This window comes from Sapajus apella, unplaced genomic scaffold, assembly GCF_009761245.1.
Source record: "Sapajus apella isolate SASKATOON/1434 unplaced genomic scaffold, GSC_monkey_1.0 scaffold3, whole genome shotgun sequence".
NCBI lineage: Eukaryota > Metazoa > Chordata > Mammalia > Primates > Cebidae > Sapajus > Sapajus apella.
In genome coordinates, this window is record NW_022436943.1 from 28,843,442 (window position 1) to 28,859,644 (window position 16,203).

A 16,203-nucleotide genomic window follows, 5' to 3' on the forward strand; every position below is an offset into this window, starting at 1 on the left:
TGTGATCTGCCTGCCTTGGCCTCCCAAAGTGTTGGGATTATGGGCGTGAGCCACCACACCCGGCCTTTTTTTTTTTTTTTTGAGACAGAGTTTTGCTCTTGTTACCCAAGCTGGAGTGCAATGGTGCAATCTTGGCTCACTGCAACGTCTGCCTCCTGGGTTCAAGCAATTCTCCTGCCTCAGCCTCCAGAGTAGCAGGGACTATAGGCAGGTGCCACCATGCCCAGCTAATTTTTGTATTTTTAGTAGAGACGGGGTTTTACCATGTTGACCAGGATGGTCTCGATCTCTTGACCTCGTAATCCACCCGCCTGGGCCTCCCAAAGTGCTGGGATTATACGAGTGAGCCACCACGCCCGGTCCTGGCATTTTTTAAGAGAGAAGTTCTCACTATGTTGCCCAGGTCAGAGTACAGTGGCTACTCACAGGCACTAGCATAGAACACTAATAGCCTTGAATTCTTGGGCTCAGAAGATCCTCTTGCCTCAGCTTCCTGAGTAGCTGGGACTGCAAGGAACATGCCACCATGCCTGGCAATTTTTTTTTTTTCTTTTTGGTATCAGAGGTTATAGTCTGTTCAATTTAGGTTAAGAATGCTAGGAAGTATACTAGGTAATTTAAAGGATTTTATCCATATGATCAAAATAAAATAAGCTATATTACTTAAATTCTTATTTCTATAGAATAACCTATTCCCTGAAGAAAACATGCAATCAAAGCTTTAAAAGTATATTATACTGCAGAAAAATAGTTCATACCTAAAATGGATCTGCCCAAGAATTAGGGTGCACTGCCAAAGGGATCCTGTTTCAAATCGCTTTCAGAACAGATTCATGGCATACAGCACAGAGATACATCAAGGGCTTAGAATTCATCTCATTGCAAAGGCATAGTCAAATCTCCTTTTTTTTTTTTTTTTTCTGTTGCTGCTGTCTCATTAGTAATCTCCCTTACCAAAAATTTTTAATTTTAATGAATAAGTTTTAGCAAAAGACTAAATGTATGCAAATGTAATTCTTTTTAAGAGTTTATTAATAATAAACTACCAGAGTTTGCTTCCACTTTGCTCTGAGTTATCATTACAATAATTTAATAAAAAGATAGCTAAGTTATTTATAAGACCTTCTTTTTCTCCTGGCCAACATGGTGAAGCCCCGTCTCTATGAAAAATACAAAAATTAGCTGGGCATGGTGGTGCGCACCTGCAGTCCCAGCTACTCGGGAGGCTGAGGCAGGAGAACTGCTTGAACCCGGGAGACGGAGATTGCAGTGAGCTGAAAGCATGCCACTGCACTCCAGCCTGGCGACAAAAAAGAAAAGAAAACAAAACAAAACAAAAAAACACCTTCTTTTTCATTATCTCCTACCAAAACATTCTGCAGTAGTACGCTAAAGGAAACCTTAAGTTCATGAAAATATAAATAAGCATATAAATAAACAGCCAAAAGCAATCATTACCCTTTCCCAAGAATATGGAAAATTATTCATTTTTATTAAAAAGATTCACCTACATTCACCTACAAGAAAATAATGCAATTTTGAGTTAAATTACGTTTAACTCAGAATTGTAATACTGTACTAGCATACAAGTATTCAACTATTTATTAAATGGTTTAACAGCAGTGAGATACAGCCAAAAACAAGGTGGGAGTAATCTATGACAAAGCAGAACCTTCCTAACCTTTGACTAAATGGATAGACTAATTATAGGGAAAACCTAGAAAGAATTTTATTAAATTTTGTTTTAGGAAAAACATTTCAAGTACATGAGAAACCCATAGGTGGTGCTCTTATACCAAAAATAGAAGATTCTAGTATGGTACTCAAAAATACATTTTGTTAATATTTGATTTCCATAAAACTGCCCAAGGATAAGACATACCACCTATAAATAAGAATGGTTATTTTAAGATTCAATATTTATATTTCTAATTCAATATGTACTTTAATAATATTATTTTAAAATATTGATTCTTCCTAATCAAAAACAAAACTATAATATCATAAAGTTTCTTCCTGAATTGGTTATAAATACGTATATTGATTTAGTTATGCACATTTCCAACATGACTGAATTTGGAATTTGGCTCCAGATCTAGTCAGTGGCTTTTTATCAACATATTTTTGCATGTACAATATACTGAGTATGCAGACAAATGTACTCCAGCATAGCCATAATGTATTCCTTTCTATATCTAAGAAAGAATACATTTGAAAAGCCAAAAGAAACCATTAAAGCAATTTTTAACTCCCCCAATTTTTAACTCCCTTTTGGGTTAATTAAGAGTTTGCCTATGTATACTGGCAGATTTGGAATCGGAAGACTTATATGCTGTCTGTTCTATCTGCCACTTACTGGCTTTGCATAATGTAAATTACTAAACTTTTTGGGGTACTATTAATAATTTTCTCGTGTTAAAATAAAGAGTTGCTATCTGAATACCTCTAAAGTCTATTTCAGCCCTCAATCATGCACCTCTTCCCACTATATTTCTGAGAGCTCATTGGGATACACTGATAAATTTTTCACTTTCTTTCTTTGCATTTTCCCTCTGACCCACTGAAATAGACTTTCAATTCCGACCTTATTTCCACAGAAACTATGCTAGCAGGCAAAGGCCATCAGTGACCTCACTGCTAAATACAATGGACTCTCATCCCCAAGGTACCTGATCTTTCTGGAGCACTTGGCACCGACTACCCAGACTTGCAACTATTCTATCCAGATTTTGTGGATATCACCTCTTCTGATTCTCTTTCAAATTCTATTCTGTGTTAACTTTCTAGCACTAGATCCTCTGTCCTTGGCCAGCCAGCCAGCCCGACACTGGTTTCATGGTTAATTCCAAAGCCCTCTGCTCTTCTTACCCTCAATGGAAGATTTCATACATTTCTACAATTTCAACTATTGTCATGAGTTTAAAATTTTTAACCCGGAGGCTTTGCATAGTCAAATGCCCACTGGACATTCTAACCTCAAATTCAACATGATCAGACCTGTGTATTTCCCAAATCCGATTTCAGAATATCCTATATTCTGAATCTATATTGTCTTAGGCAGCATTTGGTTGATGGAACAGGTATGTAAGTAAAAAGAAACTGAAGAATACCACAGATAATTTGAAGAATTTTCAGGAAATAAGTTAGGCCTTACAGAGATTAACACTGGAAATTTCAGTCAGAAATTGAGCCGGCCCCTTCACCACTTCTTAGGGAACCAAGGCCTGTTTTATCTCTTACACATCTGCCCTGACGTTCCAATGGACCTCCTCTGGGTCCTCCATTTTTTCATTATTTCAGTGCTTTATAAATGACTTCCCAGTTCCAACTTATCATTAATACTTCAGCTCCAGTACCTACTATCACCTGTAATTTCATTTTTCTTAGTTTATTAAATTTATACTACTGTTACTCATTTTATATTATGGATTTGAGGTGACTTATTATTATAATATTGATAAATTTGATAAAACCTGAGTCTCAGGTCAGACGCAGTGTCTCACGCCTGTAATCCCAGTACTTCGGGAGGCTGAGGCAGGTGGAGCTTGAGATCAGCCTAGCCAATATGGTGAAACCCCATCTCTACTAAAAAGTAAATAAATAAATAATTAGCTGGGTGTGGTGGTGCATGCCTGTAATCCCAGCTACTCAGGAGACTGTGAAAGAAGGATTACTTGAACCTAGCAAGCGGAGGTTGCAATAAGCCGAGATCGCACTACTGACTCCAGCCTGGGCGACAGAGCAAGACTCCGTCTCAAAAAACCAAAAACAAAACAAAACAAAAAAAATCTTACTCTATTTCCTCACTTGTAAATGGGGATTAAAATACTAGTACACAGGGTGTTCCAAGGACTACATACAATTATTTTGGTAAAAGACATGGCACACTGCTTGCATATAGTAAATTATCAGTAAACAATATTATGTGATAAGTCAAATCAGATTAGTTGCTAGTAATGTCTAGGATGCTGTACTGAGATGGCAACTAAGGCTGCGTTCAGGCTAAGTGAGAAAGAGGACAGTGACTGAAAGAGGACATGTGACTGTTTACTTAGTAACTGCTGGGTACCATTACGCACTGGAAAGAATGAGAAATTCTGTCGTGATTAACTGCTTACCTGACACAGATAAAAGCCACGGGAAGGATAGGGTTTGGACACAAACTCACAAAACTTTAGGAACTAAATCTCTTTTTGTTTGAGATCAAAATCTTTACATGGTTTAGGTGGTTTGAACTTCGTCTTTCTACATTTTGACTATACTCTCAGTTTAAAATACAACAAGCATGACCTTCTTTTGCTTATATTCATTCTATTCATACCTTTTCTAATGCTTAAACATAGTTATTTCAACTACGGTCTGGCTAATTCTTCCTTAAGAATTAGTTTATACGTGATTGGCAAATAAAGGAATCTTGTCGGTACAATGCAAAATTGTGTAAGATCTTATTCCCGGCATGCCAATGATTCGAAATAACCAGATGTAGAAGTTTTCAGAGTTTAAGAAAAAATATGAAAACCCTATAGAAGCTGCCTTTCTTAACTGCAAAATGTGGTTATATTTTTGGGCTTAAATAACTGCTTGGCTTTTTTCTACATTAAGCTACCTTGGGAAATTGCAAAATGCACATGGAAATGTGAAGACATCACACTGCTATGAAAACAAAACACCTTAATTGATGAGGAATATGCCTGAAGTATATTTTTTATTATTGATTAAATTGATCCCTATTAGAAGCAAATATTGTTAAGGGGGGGAAGCATAAACCTATGCATATATGGCTGCAGAATACAGATTGATTCTAATTGTAAATGTCCACAGGCATTTGACTGTGCGCGTATTTGGACTGATATTTTATTTGCTAGGGTTGTACTTAAAAGGTATGTAGTCATAAGTGATCTACGCCAACACTACTTTTCCCAGAAATTCTCTCTGTTCATTTTGCTTCTTTAATATGTCTTTTAATTACTAGTATCAACTTTTTAAATTTACTTTTAAAATTTTTCTTTATAGAGATGGGGTCTCCCTATGTTGCCAAGGCTGGTCTTGAACTCCTGGGCTCAAATAATCCACTCTCCTTGGCCTCCCAAAGTATAGGATTACAGGTGGGAGCTACCACACCCAGCCAGTATCAACTTTTTGTTTTGCAAAAATCATCTATCTAATTTACTTTGGTCAGTTATCTTTAGATATAAACAAATATTCAAGTACTTTGGATAATAACGATCTACATCTCTACCTTTTATAAATTTCCCATAACCTCAGAAATAGAAATCCCCAAATTAAAGAGGTCCTAAATGTTTATTCAAAAGATAGCAACTTTCAAACATGGATAGTATCTTCTTAGTAGGAACATATAGGTTATCTGACTAGCGCTCCCAAAAGCCTATTTAATTTACACTGGATCTAGTGTATAGGACATCTGAAATGAAAAAAACAAAAAAGACAATGACATTATCATAAAGCTAATGGTTAAGCCCAATGGAAAGATAAACTGAATACCTCCTTTTAAAATCTATCAAGTATGCTGTCAATTGAGAAAGGGAGAATTAACTAAAGAATCAATAGGTAGATATTCGCTGATGGAGTTCTTAACATTTTGGTATTAGTTTTCTGGTTTAAAATATAAAGATCTCATTGTGTAGTTTAGAAAATAGGGCTAAATTAACTGATAAAGAAACACTCATCGGCCGGGACATGGTGGCTCACGCCTGTAATCCAAGCACTTTGGAGGCCAAGGCGGGCGGATCACCTGAGGTCGGGAATTGGAGACCAGCCTGACCAACATGGTGAAACCCCGTCTTAAAAAAATAAAAAATATGTAATCCCAGCACTTTGGGAGGCCGAGGTGGGTGGATCACGAGGTCAAGAGATCGAGACCATCCTGGTCAACATGGTGAAACCCCGTCTCTACTAAAACTACAAAAAATTAGCTGGGCGTGGTGGCACGTGCCTGTAATCCCAGCTACTCAGGAGGCTGAGGCAGGAGAATTGCCTGAACCCAGGGGGCGGAGGTTGCAGTGAGCCGAGATCGCGCCATTGCACTCCAGCCTGGGTAACAAGACCGAAACTCTGTCTCAAAAAAAAAAAAATAAATAAATAAAAAATAAAAAAATAAAAATAAAATTAAACTTTAAAAACACTGAAGACCTCTTCATGTTTATACTGATGCTATGTTAATAATTCCACAGAAAAGCACAAAACTATGGTTTCAAAACTAGATTAATGCATCATACTTATTATCTTAAAATCAATTATTTAAAAACTTAGAAGTGCTCAAACAACCTCTATTAAGAGGACACATGAAAAGAGGGAGGATCACTTCAAAATAATGTCAAATAAACTGCCTTGCAATTTGAGATTTCAGTTTCAAAATAAGTAAAATGTTACGGAAAAAATACATAAGATAGTCATAATTAGAACTGAACTACTGTCAAAGAAAAAGCACAATTTCCTGTTCCACAGATGAAGAACTGGGTTTTTCAAAACTGACAAGAGTTGATACTTTATGACAAAAAGTAGTTGAGACTAAAAGTTATGTGAAAACTTTGTGACTTTGATTTTAATAAATCACAAAACTGAAATATAAGTAAATATCAGTTATGTTTTCTGACCACCTAACTTCGTAAGAAGGGCACAAAAGAAATAATGGGAACTCATGCCCTCATGGAAATTATAATTTTATAGCAATGATAAATGCTTTTTAACTGAATCCAAGAAGCATATAACAGTTAATATGACAGCATATCAGATAATAAAGTACTACATGATACAATGCATAACAAGTAATTTCAGGCAAAGTATCACATGTTCAGTTAAACATGAGGTGTTATTAAATAGTAAAAAAGGCCCATCAAAAACCTACATTATACAAATATAGAACAGGGAAGGTTATTGACTATAAACAAAGGATTTCCTTCATAGAAGAGAAGCTGGTAGACAAACAGTAAAAAACATTCTTTAAACTAGTTAAAAGAATTTAATGATTCAATTTTATAGACATGAGTCAAGCCACAGTAGACCTACTACAAAAGGAAGTGATGTGATCCAAGTATTTTGTAAAGGTTACTGAAGGAAGAGAAACCAGTGAGGCAGAGATCACCTAAAAGACAATTATAAAAGCTCATCTTTTTGTACCATTTTACTTTATGAAAGTTTGAAGATAGAGCATGCTCACTGTTCATAAGCAAAGCATAATAGCATATATAGGTAACAGTGGTCACTGTCATTTGGCCATCTCATTTTTCAGAGTACTGTATAGAGTGTCTTATAAATAATATTAATTCTATTACGGCTGATGAGCACAAAAGCAATTCCAAGTGTTGAAAACTATTAAGAATGATTTGATTCCAATGGAAATAAATGTACTTACAAAGCCCCATCATCTCCAAAATAAAAATTTGGTAAGCAAATGGTATCTGTTGAATGGCCATATGAAATGAAAGTAGGAATTATTCTGAAAGTTAACAAGTGAATCATTCAATACATGGAAAATATTATGCTTCTGCAAACAACAAAAGACACCAAAACATGGAAAATTTAGAGTATACAGTTACATGATTAGCATGAAAATAAGATACCTCCTGGCCTATTGTTAATTTAGGAAAATAATAACAGTTTGAAAACTTAAAGGCTAAGTATGTACGACACATAGTGCTGAGGATAAGATTTCTGTTTCAAGTCAGAAATTTATGGTTTCTAAGTCTGAGGACTATAAGTATCATCAAAGTGAGGCATGTATGCAGGCTGGTGGATCCATGGCTGATGATAATGTTATAAAATTACCTAACACTTACTGAACTCTTACTACCTGTCAGATACTTCCTTTTCTCATTTAATATTTATTATTATTATCCCCATTTAACAGATAGGAAAAAAATGGAGGCAGAGAGAAATTTGGTAATTTTCCTAAGGTCACAAAAAAGCTGTGTCAGAGCTGGGACGGAACCCAGGCAAGGGGCTTCATAAAAGCTGTATTCTTAACCACTAAGGCAAACTACTGCCCACTAATGAACTCCCTATGGCATCTGGAAAAATTTTCAGGGAAGTGAAAGGGAGTCGCTTCAATAGCATTTAAATAACAAAAGTGGTCTATTCTGGAAAAGTGAACTGTTGGTCCTACATTAACAAGGATAGAAAGGATACAGGATCTATAATAACACAGAAAAAATAAGTACAGCTAGTTTTAAAGCTTCTCAAAATTGATTCTTATTTGCTACATATTATCTAGGAACTATAGGGAGGACCGACCAGCTTCTTAGTATCTTTGGAATTTAAAAATATTTCATAAACAGCATTCTAAAATCTACTTTTAGTGGTAAGAGAACATATATACATATAGTTAATTATGGGTAAGATGCTTGGGGCAAGGAGTAGAATAATAGCAATAAGGGGAAGAAGTGGAGTCTAAGGGAGACATTTCAAAGGAAATAACAATGGACAGATACTTAATATTGGACAGTCTGTAAAGCATGCATGTTCAGCACAGTCTATGGGCCACTTAGAATACAGGGCAAGTGACTAACTGTTAGAATCTGCAAGAAGAATAACTTAAAGTACTACAGCTTCCCTCTGTTGGACTGTCATGTATAACATAACTGAGCCCTGTAACTTGAACAGGAAACATAAGCCAACGGCTAGGAAGAAATGATGTTGATTCCAAAGTCCATTTCCTATATCTTGACTGTGTGTGTTGTCTATATAGCGTCTTGATTTCTCTGACCCTCCAGACTCCTTAAATGGGGTTTTCTGACTCCCTGGTACCTGAGCCAAGCTGCATCATAATGGGAATGGCAGAACAGTCAACATTCTGAGGATGGAAAGAGTTGGAAAGGGACAGAGACTGGACATGAGTAAGATTTTCTTAGAATTATTCCAAATTTCATTATTTTTTTAAAAAATAGGTTAGAAAACTGAACTTCTCCCTGTATGGAAATAATTACTAGCACTCGAACATAGGTTGAGTATCCCTAATCCAAAAGCTTAGGACCATAAGTGTTTTGGATTTCAAAATTTGGAATATTTACATATATATATTGGTTGGGCATCCCTCATCCAAAATCTGAAATGCTTCAATGAGTATTTCCTGTGAGCATCATATCAACACTTTTAAAGTTTCAGATTCTGGAGCATTTCAAATTTCAGATTTTTAGATTACGGATGCTCAACTTATAGCAATATTTACTAGTCTAAGATGGGAAAGGTTTTAATTATGATTTAAAAGGCCAAGAATCAGGCAAGCAGAAAAAATTATATTAACCCATCACTCCCACTTAGGACTCTCATTACTCTCAGACCTATTATTAGAAACCACAAGTGCCTCTGGCAAGTAGGAAATCTTACATCCAGCTGTTTATAATTTAAATGAATATTCTTCTGGATTAGTACTCATATTTAAGACTGAATGCAACCATATATTTATTCATATTATTCTAAGCGACATTCTTTAAGAACCAAAACATTTTACTTGGCTATCAGCTGTAATCGAGGCAAGTAATTCTTTGGCATCTTGAAGGTCACTAATGTTCAGAACAAACAAACTATAATCAAGTGTTACATGGCAGCAAAATAAAACATAAAGTCAGAAGAGGCAAAACATATAGATAAAGACAGGAGGAAAAAATAATAACAATAAAAAAACAGGGTCATAGCACAGTATGAATAAAGATGAGGAGAGCAAAGAAACTGAATATACCCACCTAAAATGGAACTATCTAGCCAGCTTCACCCTGAAATTTCTTTAAGAGTAATTTAGGATTTTGCTAACAATGCATAAAAGATGAATAGAGGAGATTCATCCTTTTATGTCTTTTTAAAAGGGCTTATGAGGGCAATTTTTTTTTTTCCTGCAAGGGTATAAAAATTACTGATATGGTACCTACATTTTCCAATTTTAAGCACTACAGAAGACTAAAATGCTAAAGCAAGCTATTCTATTTCCCGAATGGGAAAAATTAATAATTTTTGAAGGTTACTGTGACTCTGGCTAGAAGCATACAGACGTAACGCAGAAATCATCACTTAAGCTAACAAACTGGCCTTGGAGTTCATGATTTTGTAACCCATCTCTATCAGCTTTGACATAGTTTTTGGTATACTCACATCTTCTGGGAATGTTCCAGTTGTTGTGTCCTTTGTCAAGGGTGGTACCCAGAAATAAACAATACCAGAGTATGTTAACATGAGAAGTAAAGAACTATCATCTGCTTGGTTCTGGATACTATATTTCTATTGCTGCAGTTTAAGATCAAATCAACCCCTTACTTATATAAAGCTATTAGTCAACTGAGACCCAAGTACAGTTTGCTCATCCACCAAGTGACTGGCTTTTCCACAACAGTCTCACAGTATATCCAATTCAAATTCATGCCTTCGCAAAATTACAGATAACTAACATGGTATCACACTTGTAAGAATTATTCCCAAAGTTACAGATCAGAAAAGAAAACATTAAATGTTTGAACAGAACTTGCCTTTTTACCTTCACTAGGTTTGGCTCACTCAATGGAATGGATATATCCATCCAGATGAACTTCACTTCTACCATGTAAGCACTGCACACTCTGTCACAATATAACCTGTTCTGGTATAGTTCTGGTACTCACACACGCTGTTCTAATGCTGAGGTTATTGTTTATTATAACACACAACAAATATTCCTTATCTACAGTCCTTGGGACCAGAAGTATTTTGACTTTTTTCAAATTCTGGAATATGTAGAGATATATACTTACTAGTTGAGCATCCCAAACCAAAAATCTGAAGTCTAAAATGCTCCAATGAGCATTTCCTTTGAGCGTTATGTCATTGCTCAAAAAGTTTTGGATTTTGGAGCATTTCAATTTTTGGATTTGTAGATTTGGGATAGTCAACCTGTAATGTAACATAAATAATGTATAACTATTTTGCTATAAATACATAATTATTCAATAAATATTTGATATATAAAATAGGTTACAAATATGTAAGATAAAGATGTTGAAATAAGACACTGGCCATAAGATTAAATTATAGAGTATATAATACGGAAATAATACCACCATTAGTTTCCTTTCCAAAGCTTAAGGGGAGTTCTGTACTTTAAAACTTTTAAGTGTCTTAGCAGTAAATTCTCCAAAGGTAGACAATGACTTTAAAAATTATTAGTGTCCTATAGTAATGCTGTGTATTTTTTTTTTAAAAAGAATATACTGTGTCTCGTATTCCCCACTCACTTTCTTCATATGAAGGATAGCTTCTTGGGTTCACACTATGTTCTATTTTTATATTCTGAAATCCTAAAATCCCTAGTGTATTATTAATCAGCTAAAGTGTAATAAGCCTTCTTTTCTTCATTTGAAACATGGGTGAAAGACATTTTTATAACACTGGTCAAAAGAACTAGTGAAATTCTTCTTAGTAACTTTAACAAGAGGTCCAGGTACCTGATTGAATAATGGTAAAATAATATTAAAATTACATAAGAAAAGTGCAAAGGACCACTTGATCTGCTACTTATTCATGTAACTTTTCTATATTTAAAAAATAATCATAAACTTCTATCAGAGATAATTACAATTTAAGCTTTATTTCCTTTCAGATTCTTTATTTGGAAGATCTTAAACATTCTAAAATAACAAAAGTTGTATCAGACCAGATGTTCTTTCAAAGGAAAATTTCAATATACCATGCTATAATATTTAAGCCTAAAGCTGTGGTTAAAAACAAAAGCCATTTTAATTTAGTGCTCTACATTATTACAAAATGTTGTTAACAAATCTGAAAGCAAATGTATTGCAATTTAGAAAATGTGTCCCTATTATAAGGCCACAACCAAATTATTAGTTGTAAAGGCATACAGGATTAGCAATGTGCTAGGCCTTCAAATATTAGAGTGGAAACTATAAAATGCACATACATAAAAGCAAGAAAGGATGATGATTTTGATGGAATAAAATTCTGACAGCATAAACAATACTTAAAAACTATCTGAAGTCTATTTTGTATACTCTGCTAATTCAGTTAATATGAATAAGGATTAAGAAATGAACTTCCTAAGCAAATATTCTCTCTCAGCTCTCAGAAATGTCAGCTTTGCCTGACAAAAGATTCCAAGTCAAATGCAAAGTAGACTCAAAATCAAGCTAACCTCAGATAGAAACTTCAGCTATCATCAAAAGGTAGGAATATTTGGAAGTCGTATCACTGGTAATTGGAAATACCATGTTAATCTTCATATGTAAAAAAAGCTTCTGCCTGAGAAAGCAGCATGCCCCAGCATCTATTTCTATTAGCAACCAGAAAATCTTTTACAAACTTCAGGCTAGTCTTTGCCTAACTATAAAGAAAAGCAAATCCCATTCTCTTATTCTTTGCAACGTTACAACTCCAGGCCATGAATCAAAAAGAAAAAAACATGATTACTTTAAAAGAAAAAAATTCCAGGAAAAATAAATAAAAGGTTGAGACTTTAATGGAAACATAGTAAGAAAAAAAGTTAAGCAAAAAAAAAAAAAAAAAAAAAAAAACATGATTATATTGAAAATAAATGTAGACAGCTGTGTAAATTAGTATATCCTTTTTGGAAGGCAATCTGTCAAAAAAGTTTCTAGAGTCATTAAATTATTTTTGACCTGTGATACAGTAATTTTACTTTTGGAAATGTATGCTAAGGAAATATTCTTAGAAATAAAAAAGGCTAGATATACAATCTATCCTTGAACAATGGGTTTGAATTGTGTGAGTCTACTTGCATATGGATTTTTTTCAATAAATACATTGGAAATTTTTTTGGAGATTTGTGACAATTCGAAAAACTTGCAGACAAATCACATAGATTAGAAATTTTGAAAAAAATTAGGTATATCAGGAATGCACACATATGTAAAATAGTAGTCTATTTTATCATTTACTACCATAAAAAATCCATTATCCTATTATAAAGAGTTACAATTTATCAAAACTTACTCAAACACCTGCAGACCACACACAGCACCATTTACATTTAAGAAGTGTAAAGATGAGTACTAAGTCACAACTGAATAAAATTAATTATAGGCATTAATAATTCTGTAGCCACTTCCTATTGCTATTTTGGTGAGCTCAATTTGCAAGTATCTGCTTAAATCACTGTGTGATGCTAATCATCTCCATGTGAACAGTGGTCTCTCCAGTAAATTGTGTGTCACAGTATAATGTGATCTCTGGTGGTTCTCGAGTATTTTTCATTGTGTTTAGTGCAATACCATAAACCCCAAATAACACCATGGGATCCATACGAAGTGCCACTGGTGATGTTGCAAGTGCTCCCTAAAAGCAAACAAAAGTACGAGAAAAAGCTGAATTGCTTGATATGTACTGTAGACTGAGATCTGCAACTGCAGTTGCCCACCTCATCAGACAGATGACTCATCTGTAAATAGATAATGTAAACTTATGGTATCAGTAAATACAGTAGCATACTGTAAATGGATTTTCTCTTATGATTTTCTTCATAACATTTTCTTTTCTCTAGCTTACTTTAAGAATACTACACTTAAGGCTGGGTAAGGCGGCTCACACTTGTAATATCAGGACTTTGGGAGGCCGAGGCAGGCAAATCACTTCCACTCACAAGTTCGAGACCAGCCTGGGCAACATGGCAAAACCCTGTCTCTACGAAAAAAAAATTGGCCGGGCATGGTGGTGTGCACCTGTAGTCCCAGCTACTTGGGAGGCTGAGGTGAAAGGATGGCTTGAGCCCAGGAGGTGGACATTGTAGTGAGCTGAGATCATGCCAATGCACTCCAGCCTGGGTGACAAAGCCATACGCTGTCTCAAAAAAAAAAAAGAAAGAAAAAAAAAAAAAGAAAAAGAATACAGCATTTAATACATATACTGTACATAAGCTTAATTGAATGTTTATGTTATTGTTAAGATTTCCAGTCAACAGTATGCTATTAAGTACTTAAACTTTTGGGGAATCAAAAGTTGTATATGGATTTTCGACTATGCAGGGAATTGATGCCGCTAGCTGCCATGTTGTTCAAGCATCAACTGTATATGAACATGTCTCTTGAGCATGATCCAAATCAGGCAAAATCCACTGGAAACAAACCACTGTAATGAAGTCACATGATGGAAATTTTATGCAGGCATTAAAATAATGAATATGAAGACTAAGAGCAAAATGTACCCTATAAAGTGTTAAATAGAAAGACCAGGAGATAAAACCGGGGATAATTTAAATGCATATACAATTATTTCTAAGGTATGTACACAAAAAGGACAAATTAAAAATTTAATATACTATTATTAATTATTCTAGGAAGGTAGGGTTAATGAGTGATTTTCTTAATCTTTTTGCTTTTCTCTAATTTTCCTAAATGCTTAATGAAACTTGTATAATAAATAGAATTTGTGAAAACAAATAAAAAACTTGATTTAGAAGTAATCAAGAATAAGGAGAACATAAATTATTTCTAGAATATCCTGATTAAAGTCAATATCATAGATTACAGAGTAAAATTCAGTTTAAAGTAGATATATATCAAAAAATCAAATATGTTTAATATGTACCAAGGCCTTGTTAAAAATCAACTTGACCTAAGATATATTTCATTCTATGTAGCAGATGAGCAGTAATTTGGTATTTTTAAACATTTCCAAAAGAAACACATAATTTAGACATCTTTTAAAAAAGTCATTAAAATGGCCTTTCTACTCTCTCATGTATACAATTAAATTACTTGCCAGTTTCTATGGTATAAGTCATAACGATTTTCATATATTAGATTTATGAAAATGCCATTTGTCTTTTCTCCTTTTTCTACTGTATATATCAAGAGAGATTTAAAATTCTGGACCAAGAAAAGTTCTAAATTAAAGAAAAAGGTACAAAAATTAGTACATTAAGACCACATTACAGGTACAGTTTACACATTTAATTCTGCTATTAAGTGATAAGTTCCTTGAGATAAGAATATTTTACTCATTGCTTACTTCCACCCTTCTTGGCACAAGGTCCTATCAAGTGCTTGATACGTATTAAATGAATTGAATTCACTGCCGACAGGGTGACTATAAAGACTGATTTGTCCAGGGCAGTCCTGGCTTAGTCACTGGTGCAGCGTAATGAAAAACAGTGTATTCTTTCACTTTCAAAGTGTCCTGATTTGGCAAATAAATTACCTGATAACAGCAGATGTAGGCAATTAAAATTCTTCCTAAAATCGTCAATATACTTTCCAAAGTGCAAACAACAATCAAGCAGGGCACTGAGCACCGGCAAATGGAGTAGCAGAGGTTAAAAGAGCAGAAGAGCAGAAATAAGTGGCAGAACAGAATACTGAAGTGTCTCACCATTTCTGTTGCTTGCTGATCTCAAGAGAAAGCAAGTCCTACATTTTGACATTCTTCCAAAGGCTGGTTCTCCATTTAGACCAGCACTGAAGGGAGCCCTAGTTTCTACTGGGGATGCAAGGATTTCAGAAAGCTTATACTGTATTAAACATTACATCTATAGCTCCATACTGGCCACAGAAAAAATGCAATGAGGGTGGGCACCATGGCTCATGCCTGTAATCGCAGCATGTTGGGAGGCCAAGGTGGGAGGATTACTTGAGGTCAGGAGTTCAAGACCAGCCTGGCCAAGATGGTAAAACCACGTCTCTATTAAAAATACAAAAATTAGCCAGGTGTGGTGGTGCACACCTGTAGTCCCAGCTATTTGGGAGGCTGGGGCAGAAGAATTGCTTGAACCTGGAAGACAGAGGTTGTAGTGAACTGAGATCACAGCACTGTACCCAGACATACCTTTGGAGATAGAATCTATTTATTTTTTAAATGATATAAGTGGAATAGACTTCATCTATTATTCTTCATTCTATGTTAGAAAGATTTCGTAAGATGAGACTTTAGAAAAAATAAGCGATGAATATGGTTTTATTCATTTCTGAAATATTTTACTGAGGTATAAATATATGTAATTAAAACATACATTTTGTTATGGGCTGAACTGTGTTGCCCCCAAAGCTCATATTTTAGTATAACCCTAGTACACCAGAATGTAACTGAATTTGGAGAGAGAGTCTTTAAAGAGGTAATTAAGTTAAAATGAGGTAATACGTGTAGTCCTAATCCACTATGACCGGTGCCCTTATAAGAAGAGGAGATCAGGACAACACACGCGAAGGGAAGACTATGTGAAGAAAGTAAGAAGATACCCATCTATAAGCCAAAGAGAAA

General features: G+C 34.8%; 1 protein-coding gene across 3 annotated transcripts in view; it reads right to left on the bottom strand.

The window, feature by feature from the left end:
- LRP12 (LDL receptor related protein 12) overlaps window positions 1-16,203 on the bottom strand; it is a 98,079-nt gene that overhangs the window by 23,109 nt on the left and 58,767 nt on the right. The window contains exon 3 of one of the 3 annotated variants that reach the window (XM_032251541.1): window positions 10,102-10,131. The exons of the other annotated variants lie outside the window; for them this stretch is intronic. Within the exon in view, the coding sequence (XP_032107432.1) occupies window positions 10,102-10,131 (30 nt within the window). The remainder of the gene's footprint in view (window positions 1-10,101; window positions 10,132-16,203) is intronic. 3 annotated transcript variants of the gene reach the window in all.